Genomic DNA, 18,172 nt, shown 5'->3' with positions numbered 1-18,172 from the left:
AGTGAATGAGCGCAGGTTGCTGGTATCCCACCTCCAACCAACCCTGGAGAAAATCACTACAGTTGCCTGAATTGTTGGTACTATTCAAATCAGTTAGCTATGATTTCTGCATCACTAACAACGGATCTCGAACCATAAATATCCTGGGAGTTCTTGCTCTAACTCAATTGCTCACACTTAAGTAAATATCAAGGAGGAAAAGTTTCTGCTACACCAAATTATAGCACAAATTATTCCACAGCTTACACATTTTTCATCTTTGAACAATGATGAGCTTATACTCTGCAAGAGAGTTGTGACAACCTTGTGATCTTTAAACTTTCTTATTTACAGGTACCACAAGTTGCACTCTACATGGGGATGAAGCTTTGGTATCTGGAGCCCACTCAAAGACTCCTGTTTTTCTTCTTCTTTTGAGACTGGTGTGATCTCAGCTCACTGCAACCTCCACCTCTCAGGTTCAAGCAGTAATCCTGCCCCAGCATCCTGAGTATTTGAGGATTACAGACACCTGCCACCGTGCTTGGTTAATTTTTTGTGTTTTAGTAGAGACAGGGTTTCACTATGTTGGCCATGCTGGTTTCAAACTACTGACCTCAAGTGATCAGCCCACCTCAGCCTCCTAAAGTGCTGGGCTTCCAGGTCTGAGCCACTGTGACCAGCCTCAAAAACTCCTTCTTCGGCTTAAACCCATGGGACTTCACTCACTGGCACTTACTAAGAGTGGGGAAAAAATGGTAGGAATGCCAAAGAGAGACCACTTTCTTTTTTCTTTTTTCCTTTTGAGATGGAGTCTTGTTCTGATTCCAGGCTAGAGCGCAGTGGCGCAATCTTGGCTCACTGCAACCTCTGCCTCCTGAGTTCAAGCGATTCTCATGCCTCGGCCTCCTGAGTAGCTGGGACTTTAGGTGTGCGCCACCATGCCTCGCTAATTTTTGTATTTTTAGTAGAGATGAGGTTTCACCATGTTGGCCAGGATGGAGAGAGACTACTTTCGTCACTCCAAAACTGTGTGGGGAACAGACTGCCCAAAAATTAAAACTCAGAAAAACTCTGTGGCCTCCTGACTAGCTGTTTTTAGTCAGTTAACTCTTGCCGTCAAATAGTATTTCAAGGACTGAGAACACCCTGAAGAAAAACCCAGGATTCTGAAATACATCAACTTCATCAACTGTACTCACTCATACCAATCTTTTGTCTTTTCAATTAATGTTGGCCCAGCAACATAATCACTAGGCACACCTGATGTCAGGGAAAATATGTAATTTACTTTTCATTTCCCTAAGGAATTCAGAGTATGGTCATGCTTACAGACTGATCAGATATGCTCATTATAGTGACTGGTGTCACTAGTGTTTTCACCACAAAAACTGACAAGTAAATGAGGTTATGGATATTTAATTAGCTTGATTTAACCATCCTATATTATATACGTACATAACATTATACCATATCCCACAAATATATACAGTTATAGTTCATCAATTTAAAATACATATTTTTTGAGATGGAGTCTCACACTGTTGCCCAGGCTGGAGTGCAATTGAGTAATCTCGGCTCACTGCAACCTCTGCCTCCCAGGTTCAAGTGATTCTTGTGCCTCAGCCTCCCAAGTAGCTGGGATTACAGGTGTGTGCCACCATGCCTGGCTAATTTTTGTATTTTCAGTAGAGACAGGGTTTCACCATGTTGGCCAGGCTGGTCTCAAACTCCTGACTTCTGATGATTCGCCCATGTTGGCCTCCCAAAGTGCTGGGATTACAGGTGTGAGCCACCGCACCTGGCCGCCAAATACTTTTTTATGTACTTTATAAATATTAATCATTCGGTCCTCCTAACATCCCTGTTGGGTAGATAACATTACCGTCCCTGCCACTAAATTAGTGACAGAATGTAAAGAATAATGGAAAAAACAATTAAAAAAAAAAATAAAGCAAAAGGAAGGTGGAAAAAGTAATTGGTGTTACTGGTCACTAGACTTTTTCTTCTACTATGTGGTTCTCAATCCTTGGGGTCTAATCATTTCCCATTTGCTATTTATCACAGGTTTTGACAAGCGATTCCCCGTCCTAGAGAACCTACTTAGTGTTCTACTCTTTCTTTCCTCTAATTTGAACTCCTCTGTCACCAAAGTAAACAGTGGTGTATATATTTCTACAGCCTATGCATGAGGAGACATACATACATATTATGCAGGGGTTTTGCTCCTCTTTCCTTTTCTCGTTTCTTCTTTTCTTACTACTTTATCTTGTTTTTTTTTTTTTTTTTACAAAAATGTATCTTATCAAATACATTCTAAAAATGAAATTTCAACTTAAAATATATTCTAAATATATTTCAGGATATATATCTAAACAATTCCTCGCAATATCTATAATATAGTTGAAAATATGGTTGTAATATAACTGTTCACCTATGATTCAACACTTCATTTCCAATATTCTGTTTTTTAAGGCGACTCTGGGCATTTTTCTGTATCTCGCAGTGGTAAACTAAGTTTTTCATGCCAGACATCAACCAAAACCTGCCAAGGCAGCTAAGACTAGAAAGTTCTAGATCCCAGTAACCCTACTTTTGATCCCTTTTCTACTCAAGAATTTTTCAGTTTCAATCTGCAGCTAGAGCACTAACAAGATGAGGAGAGTGTGTATTCAGCAACGTCAGAGTTACTATAGAGAGAAAATAAAATGATGCATATGTATGCACTTAGTAAAAACAAAGCACAATTGAAGTAAGTTAAATACATATACACGTGTAGATCATCATTGTTACTGCCTCTAAAGACTAAGCAACACCATTTCCTCTGGGGAAAAAAACAGTTCATTAAAAGCATAAATGGTAACTACAATAGAAAAATTGATTAGTAAGATATATTTTAGATACTTAAAAACCAGAAGCTATAAAGTATCATGGACATATTTCAAGTCTGATGCTAGGGAGCTGACTTTTAACCCTGGCAGGAACAATAATTAATTCTAGGATTTTGAATCAGTCATTTAAAAGTTATTTGCCTCAATTTCCTTTCCTTTAAAGAAAGAAAGTTAGATGAAACATTCTCTAAGGGTCCTTCTTTCTCCGACTTTCATTAAGTTATCTCTGAGCACAGGGCTTCCATTTCAGTAGGAATGCCTGCCATCAACAGCTTGAATGGAAAAAGGCAGCAGGAAATAACAATTTGTATCTGATGAAACTGTACCTATGACTGACCAAACTGAAGACTCTAAAACCTCTAGACTCTACCTGGTGACCTTTAAGGATGCTTGGCTCTGTTCGTGCCTTCTCTCTCTCTTTGTTTCTGAGTTAAGCATCTTGCTGTGCAGTTGATTCATTCTATGTTAGCACTCTGCTCTGAATCTGCCCTGCACTTACCTCTTTACAGATCCCACTGGGTCTAGCAGAAGAGATCAGCATTTTTTAAATGTCTACCGTAGCTTTCCAATGATTCTGGGCAGTCTGGCCTAAACATTTATCCATTTCTGTAATCCATAGGCATGAAGGAGAAATTATTTAGGCAGATAGTAAGGGTACAGGGGCCCTTTTAGTGAAAAGCAGCCCCCAAATCATGTTCTTTTCGAACAAAGAGCAGCGTACAAAATCAAGCTGCAGACATAGACAAGCTGGAAGCTTGCATGGGTGAATGCCAACAGTTGTGCCAATAAGAAAAGGCCACTAGGGACTAGGCATGTTCAGAATGACAGCTCCAGGCTCCCTTCTGCTTGCCAGCCACGTGTACAATAAGGAGCAGGCAACATGGCACCAGCCAAGTGGAAAGCCCATTTGCATAAGGGGGGGGTGGCCAGCCTTCCTGGTATCCTATATAAATGTCATACTTGGTCCAACCAGTCTTTGGGCCCTATTCAAATTAGACACCACTTTCTCAAGCCTGCCTATAAAATCTGGTACACTCTGGCACAGGCCAGATTTCTCGTTTGGGCGCTATGCATGCATGCGTGCTCTCTCAAGAGAGAGAGCTGTTCTCCTTCCTCTTTCTTTTACCTATTAAACCTCCACTCCTAAACTCTCTTCTCGTGTATATGTGTTCTTAATCTTCTTGGTGCAAGACAACAAATCTCAGGTATTTACCCGAGACAATGACTTTGCTTCATTATCATTTATTTGGTCACTTCTTTCTCCTAGTAGTTACGTATATTCTGCAATTAATGCACAGTTACTACATTCATGTTCTGGTACTCTTAACACCCTCTTAATTCTTTTTGTGTTTTGATTATAAAAATCTCTATTTCTATCTTATTTCTGCTACCCAACAATCAAGCAGTGCCAAAGAACTCACTGTGACTCAAATGTTTCTCCTCCACTATCTTAAACTCTACAGATTACCCTCTCCGATCACAGCTGTTTCTCTGTCTCTGTTCATTCAATTCCTGATTGTGTCTTTATCACGCAAAAGTCGCAGAATTATTTTGTATGGACAATGGTATTTTTGGGGTGAATTTTAAACATTCGTCCATTCATTCATTCAACAAACAATACTAAATACCTATAGGTTCCAGACGGTATGGTAGATCCAGAGAAAACAAAGATCAGTGAAACCATGCCCTTACCTTCAAGAAGTTCATGACTAATGAAGGAAACTCAGGGGAAAACTAAGTAACCTAAGAGGCATTAGCGATAAAGAAGGGCAAATAATAAAATACTGTGCAAACAGATGGAGGAGTAGGAGATTCATTTGGGTGTCACTGAGGCAATCTGTGGCACTAGAGAGTTCTAACAATTATGTTTGAACTAGAGAGTTGTAACAAGTTCAAATCACTGATTTGATACTGATAAGTCTTCACAATCACTGATAAGTCCCCACAATATCAAAATAAAACTAACATCTTGTTAAAGATGTGTATATCGGGTTGACTGCCCGTAAATATTTTACTATTATAGAGACCATTTATTAGTATTTACTAAATTTCCTTTAAATAAAATACTATGCTATAAGATTTGGAAAACCAATTTTCTCCCCAGTCTGTCCAAATAATCTTTCGAATACAAGGAAAACAATAAGAACTCCAAACTGATCTTTTTATTTGTAGAACAGACTAGCAGTCAACAATTTGAAAAAGAATGAGAATTCTGGCTCTTTAGTGTTTTTCAAGGCTTTGATATATAGGCTTTTAAAAATATAAATGGACATGATATTGTTAGATGACTATTCAGAAATGACTAATGAAAATACTAATGCTTTTTTCAATAAATAAAAATACTTAACCCAACATAAAAGGAAAACACTTATATTATACCAAGCATCAGAGTTTTTTGTTTTTGTTTTTTAGAGCTGGGGTCTCAGTATGTTGTCCATGTTGGAGTGCAGTGACTATAGTATACCACAGCCTCAAACTTCTGGCCTCCAGTGACCCTCCTACCTCAGTCTCCTGAGTATCTGGGAATAGGCACATACCACCACACCCCACTCAAAGTTTGTTTGTTTGTTGTCTTAAAGGACATGAAGCAAAGAAAAACAGGAGTGAGCTATCACAACAAGGAGAAAACTAGAAAACATACCAGAAGAAGCTTCCAGCCTTTCCAATCTGCTGATCAACCAGTCGAGGGAGCCAGAAAATTGAGCACAGTTTTTACGATTTCCTCTAATTAGAGCCGCTGCAAAAGAAGAGATAGAGTTCACCTTTATGTGATTTTTTTGGCTCAAAAATTAACATAGGCTAATAGCGGCCCTAAAATACTATATCGAGAACAAAATATCTTCATGTTACATCTAAAACTTATGCAACATATATACACATACATATACAACACTGAGACATTAAAAGACAAATTAATGATTATTAATTGAGACTGAAGAAAACCACTGTTCATTAGAAGAAATGTAATTTCAGAAAGTAAATTTCACATTGGAGGTAATAATGAAGGGTAATATAAAAACCAGTCTCCTGGGAGTTCCCTCACTTGGGTTCTAATATCCATTGCTTTTAATTAGCCATGAGATTAAATTATTCTGTCTCTCTCAAGCCCAATTTTCTTACCTATATAAGGAAGAAGCTAAGAGCAAATCAGTTTTCCTGAAAATGCACCACAAAATACTAGGAGATGTAAATAGTAATTATAACTCTAACAGGTATATAGAGAAATAGAGCTAAATGTCACATTAAATAATGGATGGGAAGGCCAGTAGTCACTAACTTTGAAACCCCTTTATTTTCTTATATCGTTTCTTCGGATTTGGAGATTCACAATTCATATTAAAGACCTGAAATTCTGCAGTAAAGAAATGAACTCTAACTTGGCTTAGACTATTGTTTTCTATACTTCTTTGATTGAAGAACTCATCTTAAATAAAATTCCTATGTGACTTTTCTGATCAATTTCAGCCTAGTTTATACATTGAATTTTAAATTTTTATCAAAAACATTATTTCAAAACAAGTCTGGTAAATGTTCTTCTACCTTTATACCCCTAAGTTAATGAGAAACAGTATAATTGCTTCCAAAGGGATAGCAAGATTTTTAGACAATATGATATTTAAGGAGAGAAAGATGTCTCTATAAGAATAATCATTACTGAAAATCTGGCAGGCCGGGCATGGTGGCTCACCCTTGTAATTCCAGCACTTTGGGAGCCTAAGGCAGGCAGATCAGGAGTTTGAGACCAGCCTGGCTAACACAGTGAAACCCTGTCTCTACTAAAAATACAAAAAATTAGCTGGGCATGGTGGCAGATGCCTGTAATCCCAGCTAATTGGGAGGCTGAGGCAGGAGAATTGCTTGAATTTGGGAGGTGGAAGTCACAGCGAGCTGAGATTGTGCCGCTGCACTCCAGCCTGGGCAACACTGTGAGACTCTGTCTCAAAAAAATGAAAAAGAAAATCTGGTAGCTGAAGCTTGAGGCTACTGCCTGTTAACTTCCTTGTTAAGAAAAGCAGGGAAGAGGCCCTACAGTGACAGTGTACAATTAAAGACCTCCTTCAAGTTTCCTCTTCCCAAAAATAAAGAAATAAAGTTATTACCTGACCTGAGAGTAAGAAAAGCAACACACAGAAAAGACGACATCTGCAGAACAGCTTTTATGTGTATAGAGCCTCCATGACAAATGTATGGAGATTAAGAGCTAATATACTCCATTTCTCAGGCTCTCTCTGACTCTGGGTCGGGCAGCCTCCCCTAAGGGCCAGATTTACTCACAGACTGCAGAGTACAGGGGACAAGAGATAGGAGTGGAACATAGCAGAGGAATGAGAAATACTATGGCTAAGCAGAACTTCTAATTTTAATCTCTAAGAATAACTGTTCCCAATTTAGAACAACAGCAACTGGGAAAAAGAACGTGATAAAGTTTTTGAATTTTTAGTCCCTTTTGTTTAAAACTTAACTCATGCATTTCACTTTATTTCTGATCTTGTAAAACTAATTATATATATATATATATATATTTATATGTGTAATTATATATGGCTATCTAAAATTGTATATAGTAGCTATCTATTGTATTATCTAAAATTACATCTATATCATGTATAACATATATATCATTGTCATATTAGCTATCTAAAATTATATAGATGATATATATATATATAACATAAGTGACTCTTGAAAGAAACTAACGGTATAAGAATGAACTCTTTTCATAACCAATGGGACATTTATGAAAATTATAGAATAAGCCACAAAGATAATTTCATTAAATTTACAGCAAACAGACATGGTATAAACCATGTTCTTGGACAGAACTATGCCAGAATTTAGTAAAAAAAAAAGCAGAAACAAACAAAAAAACCTAAAGCATATAAAAATTTAAACTCTATCTTTAATAACTCTTGGGTAAATAAGGGAATCAATATCATAATATAAAATAATAAATATCAAAAATTAGAATACTACCTAATACAACCAATGGTAAGTGTCCAAAAGTATACTCAAGGCAAAATTAACTAAACACTTTAATTGTTAAGCAATTGGGTGAAAAATGACAAATACTTCTTGAAACAGAGGAAAAGAACACCAAATAAACATCAGTAAAATGGAAAAACTACAAATAGCAGTAAAAGTAGAAACTAATACATTAAAAATAGAAGTAATGTATATAATAGTAAGAATGATCAAGAACACATTCAACGACTATTTTTAAAATATAAGCTAACTACCAACTGCTACTTTAATCAAAAAGTAAAGAAAAAAAGGACAGAATTAAGAAAAGGGCATTAAAGCAGGCATGGTGGCTCATGCCTGTAATCCCAGCACTTTGAGAGCCAAGGTGAGAGGATCACTTGAGCCCAAGAGTTTATGACCAGCCTGGGCAACATAGCATGACCCATTCTATGCCAAAAATTTTAAAAATTTGCCAGGCATGGTGGTACATGCCTGTGGCCCCAGCTACTTGGGAGGCTGAGGAGGGAGGACTGCTGAAGCCTGGAAGGTCAAGACTGCCGTGAGCCACAATCTCACCACTGTACTCCACCCTGGGTGACGGAGTGAGACCCCATCTCAAAAAAAAAAGAAAAAAAAAAGGAATTATAAGCACAACCATTTTATACATCTTTACACTACAACCTTGAACATCTGGTAAAAAGAATGTTCTCAAGATACAGATACATAGATATATAGATGTGTATTTTTTTCACTAAAATTGACCTAATAGAAGGGAGAATATTTGAATAGAATAATAAATCATGAGTAGTATCGAGAAGTGTGTCAAAGACCAAAACTTTTTCATACAAATTCAATAAATAAGTCATTTCTACACTATTTGACGTGCTGCATATTAATGTTTTTGTCAACAATGAAACAGATAAAATGATCGTCCCTTAAGATCATAATACTGGACTTTTACTGTACCTTTTCTATGCTAAGATACACAAATACCAGTGTGCTGCAACAGCTTACCGTATTCAGTATGGTCATATGCCGTATGCACACAGTAGTGTACACCTCCTAAAGCCTGATGAAGGTTTATAGTTACTGCCAAGGATATTGGCCCACAATGTAGAATTAATTGAAAACATCTGCTATAAAAGAACATTGATAGTATGATTCCATTTTTGTAAAATAAATGCATACACTGAATATAAGTACACGCACAGCGTGGAGAAAACTGTTTTTCAGAATATTTCTTAGAGAATGAGGGCTAATATTTTGGGGAAAAAATATCTGGATAAGGGCCTGAAATAGAAACAGAGGACATACGGAAGATTAATATTAGTGGGACTGCTTCCCCAGGTCAAAAAGGTACATATTCTTATTCCAAAATAAAGTGGAAGAAGAATGGATCCAGGAGGGGAACAAAAGGGCCATGTCCTGGAATATGATCTTTCACAGTGACCCTTTGAACCTGCAATAAATTCTGCCAAAAGAAATCACAAATGCTCAATAAGAATGGAAGTTAGGATGTGAAGAGGTAATGTTCTGTGATCATAATTTTACTCTTAGAGAAAAAAATAGATGACAATAAAAAAGCATGGAAGCCTGAAAAAATGTAACCAAATAAACCTCTAAAACATACCAACATCAAAGGAAAGCCTTCTCACTATCTTAGTCCATGAACCTGGAACTTGGAGCAAGACGAGCCAATCGTCAAGGGGAGGAGGGAATAGGTGATGTCTTGGTGCAAAGACACGCACAGATACACACATACAATGTTATTCTGCAAGCATGTGTGCAGCTGTGCAAAATGTTCTCTACGTCTATAATGTGATAAAGATTTAAAGGAACATTTTAAAGCTTATAGATTAAAATGGGTGGTTAAGTTTAAGAGTAGTTTTTACCTTTTTAATTTTTCTTCTTCTTCTTCTTTTTTTTTTTTTTTTGAGACAGAGTTTCACTCTTGTTACCCAGGCTGGAGTGCAATGGCGCGATCTCGGTTCACCGCAACCTCTGCCTCCTGGGTTCAGGCAATTCTCCTGCCTCAGGCTCCTGAGTAGCTGGGATTACAGGCATGCGCCACCATGCCCAGCTAATTTTTTTTGTTTGTTTGTATTTTTAGTAGAGACGGGGTTTCACCATGTTGACCAGGATGGTCTCGATCTCTTGACCTCGTGATCCACCTGCCTCGGCCTCCCAAAGTGCTGGGATTACAGGCTTGAGCCACCGCGCCTGGCTACCTTTTTAATTTTTCTTTTTTCTTTCCTTATCTACAGTGTATTGATTTTAATAACAAATAGTACAACAAAGTTAATGTCTTTCCAAAAATAAAATGGAACACCGTGCCACCAGTATCTGTGGTAGCTCTCCTTATGAGATGTCTCAGAGCACCACTGTCACCTCCAAAGTGCAATGGCAACTTTGTATGATGGGTCAAGGTATGAAAACAAATTCAAGACAAACCTCCTCCCCTAAAACTTTACAATGCTCTTTAATTGCTGCCTAATTAACAACTAAATTATGACCTTTCATCTTCCATAAAGATCTTTTTCTCATATATTTAAGAAATATCAATGTGACTGTATCAGTCACTACAGCTGGCCTTGTGAATATGAGCTCGAATGAAATGTGAATAAATACCATACGATGAGTTACAAGTCATTTTCTGTTATATTTTAAGCTATGTTATACATGATACTCTGTTTTATTACATTTGATATGGTACCTGAAACTTAGTAGGTATAGTATTTCTTAACATAACTGAATGATAGTGCCCAGTCTCCTATAAAATATCAGTGGTTAAATAACTGCAGTTCAATTTAAGTAATATAAAAATACTTTGAACTAAGCTCTTAAGAAGAAAATGCTTATTCACCGAACCAATTTTATTAATGTTAAATAACTAATTAATTCCCTATAGTTTTATCCAATCTCAATATGAAAGGCATGCAATATTCACAATTAATAAAAAATTTTGAAAATAAATACACTACGCTGCATTTATTTACTTTTTAACAATTTACTTTCACTGTGGTAAGAACATTTAACATGAGATCTATCCTTCTAACAAAATGTAAAGTGTACAATACAGTACTGTTGACTCTTGGTACAATGCCATGCAGTATATCTCTAGAACTTACTCATTTTGCTTAACTGAAATTCTATGCCCATTCCACACCCATGAGTCCCTGGGCAACCACTATTCCAATCTCTACTGTTTTTGTTTTGTTTTATTTTTAGACAGAGTCTTACTCTGTTGCCCAAGCTGGCGTGACGTGGCGAAATCACAGCTCACTGCAGCCTCAACCTCCTGGACTCAAGTGATTCTCCCACCTCAGCCTCCTAAGTAGCTGGAATTACATGCCACTGCATCAAGCTAATTTTTACACTTTTTATAGAGACAGTGCCTCGCTATGTTGCCCAGGATGGTCTCCAGCTCCTGGCTTCAAGTGATAGTGATGCCACCGCCTTGGCCTCCCAAAGTTTTGAGATTACAGAAATGAGTCACTTTGCCTGGCCCCATTCTTTAATTCTACGAATTTAATCATTCTAGCTATTTCTTATAAGTGGAATGATGCAGTATTCATCTGTTTTACTAGTATCGCCCTATCCACGAAGGCTTTATGCTTCGACGTCTTTAAATTCTTAAACTCAAAATTTCACAAAAAAACTCAAAAAATTGGAGACTTACAGATCAATTTAGATTTAAAGCAATTCCAAAAAAAAAAAAAAAAAAAAAAAAAAAAACCACCTTCCCTTTTAAAATTTATCCAACAAATACTGATTGCCTGCTTTGTGTCAAGCATCGTTCTAGGGGCTGGAGATAGAGAGGAAATGAAACAACATCCCTCTTGGAGTTTACCTTCAAAGCCTGGGAACACTAAGTAAGCAGGACTCACGCAGCACGGAAAAATGAGGGGCTCATTGGACTAAAATCCAGAAACATTTTTCAAAATGTTGAGATTGACAAGTAGATGCTCTTCAGCCTCAAAAACAAACAAACAAACAAACAAAACAAAACACTTCAGAATATCCTGAGGAATCTAAGAAGATAATGCATTAAAACTTCCTGGAGAGCTTGGAGAGCTGTCCCTGCCTTTGGGGATATTTCAACTGGAGTTTGAGGGCTCCTACCCAGGAACTTGCAAGAGTGAGAGACAAGGAGACTATTACCGACTGGAAAATAAAGGGTGTACCTCGTTTATAAAATAACCTTTCTGAGACTTCCTGAGAACAAGATTGGAGCTATCTTGGTGCACGAACACTAGAATAACACCTGATATGTGCGGTCTAAAGCCCATTTCCTTCTTTCTCACCTCTTGACTGCCTTTTCTCAATGTTTCATGGCATTTAGAGAGGTCTGCCTCCCTGAGACACTTAGATTTCTTATAAGTGGAATCATACAATATTCATCTGCCTTATTAGCATCATCCTACCCCCGGAGGCTTCGTGCTTCAATGTCTTGATGTGGAAATGGTCTGGATGTGCAAAACTCCCTATTGGCTGTGCCCTTTCCAAGTCTTCAAACATTCATTTCAGCCAGACTCAAAGAGCAGCAATCTATCCTTGTTGGTGTCATACTTTGAATCGTCAGAAAATGAGTATTCATGGAGAAAGTTCACCAAAGTGCCATTTCTCAGACATCTTTAGAAAATTATTCTGGCTTGTAAGCATCCCACAGATTAATCGGGCGGATGTCAGAAAAGGAGTATGAAAGCATTCAACAGTGATGCTTTCTAGACTATGAGTGTCGCTGTTTCTAAGACCCTGAGCTATTCTAAACAGCAGGCTCATAAATCTACCTTCGTCATTCTCCACCTAAAACACATATTGAACATATCCATGTTGAATGCAAAATTGTTACAGATTCTCATTCCCACCTTCTTGGTTTTCTCTCTGTGCAAAATAGACACACTGAAGAAAAAAGACAAAGACAGTGGCTTATTTCATGTATAACCCCAGGAGAGAGTCTATGGTCTATCTATTAGGAATAATGGGAAGGTGGCTTACCAAATTTGGAGCTAATATTTGAATCAAAGGTTTTGATGGCCAAGTAAAGAAGGAAAGTTAGATACACATGTCTTACAGGACTCCAATTACTGCTGCAGATCTGAGACTTTTCCAGACAAACTGAAGTATATATTTAAGTATACATGGCTATCTTAGGATTACAATGAATTCAATAAAAACTATTGGCAGCAGATGGTTCTGAAGTCTTTTGCATGAAAAAATTCAACATAAAGTTGTCTTTGTTACTCTTTTTCTGGTCATGAAATCAATGCTCACTATAACACAAAAAGAAAACCACCAGAAATCAAAAATAGTTTTTAAAAACTCTCTTACCTCTAGCCATTGGAAACACCCCACCCCCACTAAAACTACCATGTAGATTATGGAAAGAGATTTTCTTTATTTGCATTAATATAGAAATTTTTTTTTTACTCCACTGTAACTAATGCATTCTGTTTTCTCTTTTACTATCAATTATCTGGCATTCGAGATATATGTTAACTACTTCTTCAATTATAAAAGTAATGCATGTTAACAGATTCAGAATAAATAAAAATAAAAGATCAAGATCCCTCTCCCAAGAAGTAGCCACCTAACCAGAGAGAATCAGCGACATCAGAGGTGAAAGGAAGAGACAAACAAGGTCTTTCTGAAAAGAAGGGGGTAACCCAGGTCAGAGAGTCTATGAAAATTCACGTGAAGTATGTGAGAGCTCACTGAGGTCTGAGTAAAAACTGGAGAAGAGCGGAGGTAAAGAGATTTTTTGTTGTTGTTGAGATAGAGTCTCACTCTGTCACCAGGCACCAGGCTGGAGTGCAGTGGCACAATCTCGGCTCACTGCAAACTCCGCCTCCCGGGTTCAAGCAATTCTCCTGACTCAGCCTCCCGAGAAGCTGGGACTACAGGTGCAAGCCACCATGCCCAGCTAATTTTTGTATTTTTTAATAGAGACAGGGTTTCACCATGTTGGCCAGGATGGTCTTGATCTCTTGACCTCGTGATCTGCCCACCTCGGCCTCCCAAAGTGCCGGGATTATAGGTTTGAGCCACTGTGCCCGGCCGGTAAAGAGATTAACCACCAATTTTACCATATCTGAATATCATTGAGATCTGAAGTATTTAACTGTATGCCAGATGGTTAAGATGCAGCTGTGTGATACTGTGTTCAAAAATGGGTACCATAATAGAATACAACATTTGCAGTCTGAAGATAGTGATAAAGGAAACTTTTTCCCCACCATTTTCTGATGAGGAAAACAAGAACCAGTAGACACGTACAATAATCAGGATCCTATGTGCTCTACAGGCTAATCCATAACATTCTTCGCTATATCCAAGAAATTTAAGTAAATTTCTTTCCTAGGACATATTTGAAAAGTAAAACAACAGTAAGAATGGAGCAAGAAGTTAGAGACACAAGTTTAACGGTGTTAACCAGGGGAAGGATGATAACAAGTATCCAAAAGCAATGGGAATTAAAAGAAGAACAATAGTATGTTATGCTGAGCATTTTCTATATAACATTTAAGACACCCAACAACCTTGGGAGGGGAATGAGGATTGCCATTTTACAGGTAATATTTATAATAACAATAGGTGCCCCTTGCTGTATGCCTGAAAGGAAGGTTAGGTTTTTATTTTTCAAGAAAGCAACCTAATGAAAGAGGAGTAAGAGGTCCACTAGGGTTTTTTGTTTGTTTGTTTGTTTTTTGAGATGGAGTCTCACTCTGTCACCCGGGCTGGAGTGCGGTGGCGTGATCTCAGCTCACTGCAACCTCTGCCTCTCGGGTTCAAGCAATGGTCTGTCTCCGCCTCCTGAGTAGCTGGGATTATAGGCACCCGCACCACACCCAGATAATTTTTTTGTATTTTTGGTAGAGACAGGGTTTTACCATCTTGACCGGGCTGGTCTGAACTCCTAACCTCGTGATGCACCAGCCTCAGCCTCCTAAAGTGCTGAGATTACAGGTGTGAGCCACCACACCCGGCCTCCACTAGTTCTTAATACACTAAATTGATAGCCAAATTCACCCTGCTACAGAAAAGTCAATGGAAATCTCTGTAACGTATTTATTAAATAATTCAAGCAAGTATTTATTGACTGTCTATTCAAGCATAGTGCTAGGTAGTGAATAAAAGCATTCTGATTAGAATTCAGTTCATAAAACCCTTTGAATAAGTATACGAGCTAACATTTGGGGTGGACACTTCAGCTTCTTGGCCAGTATCCTCTTTCACATTCATTCCATGTATGACGTATGACAGACAGGTAGTCCAAGGACTTGACCCAGTTTCAAGAGTGGGTCCGTGATCAGTCAAGACCAATGTTGGTAAAATTTCCCTGCTTTTGCCAGATGACTGGTTCAGGAATGGCCAGACACAATTCGGGTAATGAGATGCAAGGAGTGGTGTATTTGGGGATTTTACAAAATAGCACCTTCTTTCTTGAGGGATAACTTCTGGAGCAAGCCCTCTTTCACTTTTCCCGTGTCAGAAAGAAAGTGTGCAGCACTAGGAACTGAGAGCAGACATCAAGAAAAGCCAGCACTGGAGGAAGGTGATCATAAGGAAGGTAGAGCAGAGAGAGAAAGAAGCTGGTTCTGGAGATAAAAGGAAGCCATTGTGTCAGACCCACTGGCAGACTGCGAGTTGCGCTAGCCAAAACAATCCCCTCTGTTGTGGAAGCCAGTTTGAGATTGGGTATTCTGTTATTTCCAACTGAACACATCCCAAGAGAAACATCGCCTACAACAGTTCCTTTCTCTTTCTATTTAAATAGGTGAGCCATTTTAAAATCACATCTCCAGCCATGTTCCAGTAAAAGTCAACCTCAAAACTAATTAGAAGCAGGAACTGTGTTCCTACCCACCAAGTCCCCGTCATTTTATAAAGTATATTAATGTTATTTTTGTAGGTACTAATCTAACTTAATCCCCAAATAACTCTGTAGAGTTAAAGGGAGTATTGGCTTGAGAAATAAGTAGCTCAGAAAGATAAAGCAGAAGTGCTGACTTTGCTGCAATGGACTTTTTCTATGATTATACATAAAAAATATGTAATTCTTTATTTTTGCTATTCATGGTTACAATACCCGTTGAAGGGACCAATTAACAGAGACCATAAAAAGAGTTGATATTAAAATAAAAGACGCATATTTTCCAGATTTACCTACAAAAACAATGTTCTTTCCGCACATAGCACTTTCTATCCTCAAAGGTACACACATGAAATTCTTCTTTTTTAAAATTTGGAGATGGTTGCCCAGTCTGGCCTCAAACTTCTGGCCTCAAGCAATCCTACCAGTTCAGCCCCCTATGTAGCTGAGACTACACACATGAGCCACTGCTTCCAGCTAATTTTTATTATTATTTAGAGACAGGATCTTCCTGTGCATCCCAGGCTAGGTGATGCAACTCTTTACCTAAAGCATCAAGTTTATCCAAGAAATTCTTCTTATACCAAGTGAGGAAGGTAGGTTGTGTGTTAAAAACACCACCATACTTCAGTCTCTGCTGTATCATGAAATTCAGTGCTATAACTTCTGCATTTGCAAAGAAATGCAGCCATTAGAATTTTGGCATCACAAAATCTTTATCTCAATGATGACTGTGGTTAAAATAATGCATCCGGATTCCCCATAAAAGCCTCAATATCCCCTGGTCCTGTTCTCAGAAATGACTGCTGCATGTTACCTTTCAGTCTGAAAGCACCAAACTACAAGTGTTTAATTTTAATGGCATGTCAAATGGCCCACCTAAAGAAAACATATTAACGATTCTAATAGGCACGAGAGTTCTATTTGCTAGGTTGTATTATGACTCTATGAATTTTAATGACATTTAATTAGATTGTAAAGAATTTTCAAATATTTTGACTATCTTTCATTCTTCCCATTCAAAATGCATTACCTCTTTTTAAAAGTTTTTTGCATTATCTTTTTTCCATACTTAGGTATACTTTCCTATTTTATCAGAACTTATTCAATGAATACACATTTATTGAGTATCTACTATGTGCCAGACATTCAGTTAAATAACAGAGATACAAAAACCAGGAAGGTGCTATTCTTGCCTTAGAAATTAATCACACTTCTAATTAAACAAGAAATGTGACAAGTGCTATAAAATACCGTAAAAACTAAGTGGCAAGAAACCAGAAAAGAAGGGTTAATTATACTTAAGAGTTAGGAGAAACATCAAGTTTACTTTAATTTTTTACTTTAATTTTTTTGTTTTTTTGAGTTACTTTAATTTTTTTGTTTTTGTTTTTATTTTGAGATGGAGTCTCATTCCGTCACCCAGGCTGGAGCGCAGTGGTGTGATCTCAGCTCACTGCAACCTCCGCTTCCCAGGTTCAAGTGGTTCTCCTGCCTCAGCCTCCTGAGTAGCTGGGATTACAGGCTTCTGCCACCATGCCTGGCAAACGTTTTGTAATTTTAGGAGAGACAGGGTTTCACCATGTTGGTCAGGCTGGTCTGAAACTCCTGACCTCAGGTGATCTACCTGCCTCGGCCTCCCAAAGTGCTGGGATTACAGGCATGAGCCACCATGCCTGGCCATCAAAAGTAACTTTAAAAGACAGTGACATGTGAACCGGGTCTTGAAGGATATATAAGAATTCTGGAAAAGGTGACAGTAAGAAAACATCCCAGAGGTGTTATGTGTATGGAAAGTTCAGGAAACTGTGATGTGGCTCAAGTAGGGGAGTAGGGATAAGAGCACTGGAAAAATAAGAGGCTGGAAGATTTAACTGGGCCTCATATACCAGGTACAGCAAGGTGAACTTTCTCTTCCAGAATGATACAGAAATGTGAACAATTTCTAAACACGGAAGTGATGTATAGTTGCAACATACAGGATGAATCTGAGACTTTGGAGGTGAGGGTTAGGATAGAGAAACAGACCATTCCCTATGGTCTCTGTTTTTGCACATCTTGCAAACAAGCCATTGGAAGCATTTGTTTCAGGAAACCTTTTCCAGGATGTTTGCAGCAAGAGGCCACGTAAGAGGAAGATGTCTCCACCCACAGCAAAGGGCAGGCGGGTTGTCTGTCTGGTGTAACTAACTCACGCTCCCTGAGCTCAGGATTCCTTTTCTGTAGCTCAACCCACTGCATGTGCAGGTGTCATCAGTCCCTTTCACATTGTCCTTGGAGAACTGGGGCTCAAAGAATTGGCACTACAGCCAATCTCTACAGCTACAGCCATTTCGTTGACTACTAAACTGTCCCTCTTTACCCTAACTGCAGGCTAACTTACTAGCTTGCAAACAGGGTGAAAATCTCAGACCTTGACAAGAGACAAGCAGAAGCTATAGCAGGTCAAAAATAGTGAGGACCTGTC

General features: G+C 38.2%; 1 protein-coding gene across 15 annotated transcripts in view; it reads right to left on the bottom strand.

Moving 5' to 3' along the window:
• RYR2 (ryanodine receptor 2) overlaps window positions 1-18,172 on the bottom strand; it is a 753,432-nt gene that overhangs the window by 332,508 nt on the left and 402,752 nt on the right. For all 15 annotated transcript variants that reach the window (XM_074385363.1, XM_074385370.1, XM_074385367.1 and 12 more), the window contains one exon: window positions 5,512-5,607. In XM_074385363.1, the coding sequence (XP_074241464.1) occupies window positions 5,512-5,607 (96 nt within the window). The remainder of the gene's footprint in view (window positions 1-5,511; window positions 5,608-18,172) is intronic.

Source organism: Saimiri boliviensis, chromosome 14 (genome assembly GCF_048565385.1).
Source record: "Saimiri boliviensis isolate mSaiBol1 chromosome 14, mSaiBol1.pri, whole genome shotgun sequence".
Classification (NCBI taxonomy): domain Eukaryota; kingdom Metazoa; phylum Chordata; class Mammalia; order Primates; family Cebidae; genus Saimiri; species Saimiri boliviensis.
This window is presented reverse-complemented; position numbering and strand designations above follow the sequence as displayed.